The sequence below is a fragment of the Epinephelus moara genome, chromosome 18 (assembly GCF_006386435.1).
Source record: "Epinephelus moara isolate mb chromosome 18, YSFRI_EMoa_1.0, whole genome shotgun sequence".
NCBI lineage: Eukaryota > Metazoa > Chordata > Actinopteri > Perciformes > Serranidae > Epinephelus > Epinephelus moara.
The window spans coordinates 2,385,473-2,389,489 of record NC_065523.1 but is presented as its reverse complement, the minus strand read 5'-3'; the positions used below and the strand labels follow the sequence as shown (position 1 = coordinate 2,389,489).

Below are 4,017 nucleotides of genomic sequence, written 5' to 3'. Positions count from 1 at the left end.
AGTGCGAGGGCAGGGTTTTTGAACGTGAAATCAATAAATAATGCTCTCAAACTGATAGACCACTCTCTTGAATAAAGATAGGGATAAAGCTCCATAGGAAGTCAACCTATGTTCTCCCACTACTCTAACTTCATTAAACAATTACAGGCCCATCTCAAAGCTGTCAGTTCTTGCAAAGATCCTGGAACAACTAATAAGTGAACAGTTTAAAGCATTTTTATGTAATAATGCCATTCTATCCGAGCATCAGTCTGGCTTCAGAAAGCAACACAGCACCAGTACCGCAACTATGATGGTGGTGAACGATATCATTGGCATTTTGGACATGAAGCAGAGCTGTGCAGCTCTATTTATTGACCTGTCCAAAGCCTTTGATACTGCTGACTATCTTATATTTTCAAAACAGAGGTATGAGTATTGGTATGTCTGACCAGGCCGTGGGCTGGTTTGTAAATTACCTCTCAGATAGGTCTCAGTGTGTTCAGTTTGATGGGGTCTTTAACATTATCCAGATTCAGCTCTCACAACTAAAGCTGGTTTTAAATGCTGATAAAACTAAGGTTATGCATTTCTCTAATGCTTGGAAGAAGCCTCTGAACACTCCTTATGTTATTAATGCTCAGGGAAAGTTAGAGGTTGTCACTTGTTACAAATATCTTGGTATTTGGCTCAATGACTCCCTGCCTTTTAAACCTCAGGTTGATAATCTTCTTAAAAAGCTGAAGCTGAAGTCAGGGTTTTATTTCAGAAACAAGTCCTGTTTCTCCTTTGAGGCTAGGAAAAGACTGGTTGCTGCTACGTTCTTACCAGTTCTGGATTATGGTGATTTGTTGTACATGCATCTGCATGTGCACATTGTTTGCACATGTTGGATACAGCATATGATAGTGCACTGAGATTTGTTACAAATTGTAAAGCCCTCACTCATAACTGTATGCATTATTCCAGGGCTGGTTGGCCATCTTTGACCTTTTGTAGGCTCAATCACTGGTATTTGTTCATTTATAAAGCTATACTGGGTAAACTCCCTTCGTACATTTATACTTTGATTGAACAGAGAGGTCTAACTGTAGCTATAGTCTGAGATCCCAAGATTTACTTTTGTTGTCTGTTCCTAATGCACGGACTGGGCTGGGAAAGAAAGCTTTTATGTGCCCTGTTTCTCTTACTTGGAATAACCTTCAAAAAAGATTTGAAACTACATTAACTGGTCTCTCTGACTGCTTTTAAAGCTCTCATAAGTACAAGGATGAATGACTCGGTTGGTTCTTGCCATTGTGTGTAGGTGTTCTAATATTTCTACATGTTATTGTATATCTTTTATGTTCTTTATTGTGTGGTTGTTTTGCTGTAACTTTTTGTGTGCTGCTGTCTTGGCCAGGTCTTCCTAGTATAAGAGATTTTTGATCTCAACAGGACTTACCTGGTTAAATATGGGTTAAATAAAAAATGTAAAAAATAAACATCTACTTTAATTAGTTTCTCACAAGATATGACATATTTGAAGATAAGATTTGAAAAGGGCATATTTGTGTACATGCCACAGTATGAGTGACACATGCAAACGTCAATGGAATCAGTAGAGAATTAGCAGATGAGTACCTGGGCATTGACAAGCTGCTGCCTGTTGTGCACCAGGCCCCAAGGTGCCAGCCCCACAGCAATCACTTTCTTCTGGGAGTCAGCAGGAGCTACAGCCCCATGGTCCCTCACCGCCTCGCCCACACAGCGGGCCACGCCTTCCCTCAGACCCCCGGTCAAGATCCAGGCCCCTGGGTGAGAGGATGAGAAGAGTAGTGAGGTGAGCTGTTCAGTAACTCAGCCTTCAGTATAGTATATACATACAAACTTATATAGTAAAGGCTGTCAGAACATAATATTGAGCCCCATTCTAATCTGTAAGGTGATTTTGGGTGTTTTGAAAGGTACCTTCTAATCAAAATCTGTTATTATTATTAAAATTAATATTATTATTATTATTATTATTATTATTATCATTAGTAGTAATAGCAGTGGTAGTAGTAGTAGTATTAATAATAATAATAGTAATAATCAGTTCTACTTTGCTGTTTCTGAGTGTAGTGTTTGGCATTGATGAAAGCTAACACGTTCTGCATAGAAAGGACATAATTCCTCCCTTTGATGTGAGACATCTACAGGAATTATTGAGTGTAACTAAAAGTGGATCAAGAAAAAAAACAAAACAGAATTACTGCCCCACGGGCATTTTTCTTGCAGTTTACATCCATGTCAGTGAAAACATGGATGCTTCACACACACAAGTTGCCTACGGGTTACATCTGTAACAGGAAACCGATGGAATTGGGAGCCGGCAATGTTTTTATTCCCACAGCTGGGGAAATCACAAGTTCGCACCATTTTGGTATTCCTCTGTTTACCTACAGCAGCTGACAAGGGTGTGTCGTGAGCCTGAGCCGGTGTTCGCGCTGTAGTAGTAGGGCTAGTACATCTTCTTCCTCACTAATAATAGCCTACTGGTTCTCTGTTGGAAACAGCCGATGAAGTTTTCGTTAGCCGTTGCTATCTTGCGCCCCTGTACGGCGTGGTGATGAACTGTCTAATTGATTTCTGTTGGCGTGCTGTCTTGCGGGCCTGCACGGCGGAGTGATACTGGCCAGAAAGTAGTCCCAATTGATAGCAAGGTCTGACGTAATGCGGGGATGTTTTAAAATTATTGAAATAGTCTAACAAAACACATGCATACTTTTTTGTAGCTTAAAACCTTTTGGTTACGTGTCCCCCTTCTATCTTAGGAACTACTTTTTCTCTAAGCTACGGGCCATTTCTCAGAGCAGGAGGCTCGTTGACAGTAGTGACACCGTCACACCAGAGCTACAGATGGTCAGCATTTCACACAACTTCATGTCCAAAAACCCGAACTATCCCTTTAACTATCAGGCCAAATATTTCCCCTTCTGTTCCTGAAATTTGACACTAAATAATAGCCAGAAAAGTGTTTATGCAGAACATTATGATGTCACAGTGAAGCTGACCATTTGCATATAAAATGTCATCACTTCATTATTTTATCCTATTAGATGAAGTTTTGTCATAATTATGAATTCCTGAGTTTTGGCTAATCAATCAATCAATCAATTTTATTTATAAAGCCCAATATCACAAATCACAATTTGCCTCACAGGACTTTACAGCATACGACATCCCTCTGTCCTTAGGACCCTCACAGCGGATAAGGAAAAACTCCCCAAAAAAAACACCCTTTAACGGGAACACATTTTGTCAGGTCACACTGACCTTGACCTTTGACCACAAAATTCTAATCCGTTTATTCTTCAGTCCAAGTGGATGGTTGTGTCAAATTTCAAAAAATTCCCTCATGATATCGCATTCACGAGAATGAGACAGATGCAAGGTCACATTGACCTTGACCTTTGACCACTCAAATCCAGTCAGTTCATAACTTAGTCCAAGTGAACATTTGTGCCAAATTAGAAAGAAAGAAATTCCCTCAAGGTGCATTCACAAGAATGGGACAGGCATGGTCACAGTGACCTTGACCTTTAACCTATGACCACCAAAACGAATCAATTCATTATTGAATGCATGTGGACACTTGTGGCAAATTTAAAGAAATCCCCTCAAGCTGTTTGAAATATTGCGTTCACAAGAATGAGATGCATGCAAGGTGACAGTGATCTTGACCTTTGACCTATAACCACCAAAAACTAAGCAATTCATTGTTGAGTCCAAGATAACATTTGAGCCATGTTTGAAGAAATTCCCTTGAGGTGTTCTTGAGATATTGGCCTCTAGTTTCCCGGCGCGGTGCAGGGTGGTGCAGGGTGGCGAACCCCGCGCAGAGCTAGTTTCGAGCAGCGCAACCCGAGGCGCGCTCAGTTTGGTAGTTTGGCAGACAGAGGTGCGCTGAGATGGGTGTGGCGGCGCAGCAGGGGGAGGTGTCGACAGATCCAGCTTGGCGCAGTGACAGTTTCGTGCCAAAAGGCTTCGCCGAAGGTGCGCTAAAAGCTCGCCAGC

At 41.2% G+C, this 4,017-nt stretch overlaps 1 protein-coding gene across 2 annotated transcripts in view; it reads right to left on the bottom strand.

Moving 5' to 3' along the window:
• Positions 1–4,017, bottom strand: part of trpm4a (transient receptor potential cation channel, subfamily M, member 4a) — a 166,742-nt gene that overhangs the window by 108,858 nt on the left and 53,867 nt on the right. For both annotated transcript variants that reach the window (XM_050070235.1, XM_050070236.1), the window contains one exon: positions 1,603–1,772. In XM_050070235.1, coding sequence (XP_049926192.1) covers positions 1,603–1,772 — 170 coding nt within the window. The remainder of the gene's footprint in view (positions 1–1,602; positions 1,773–4,017) is intronic.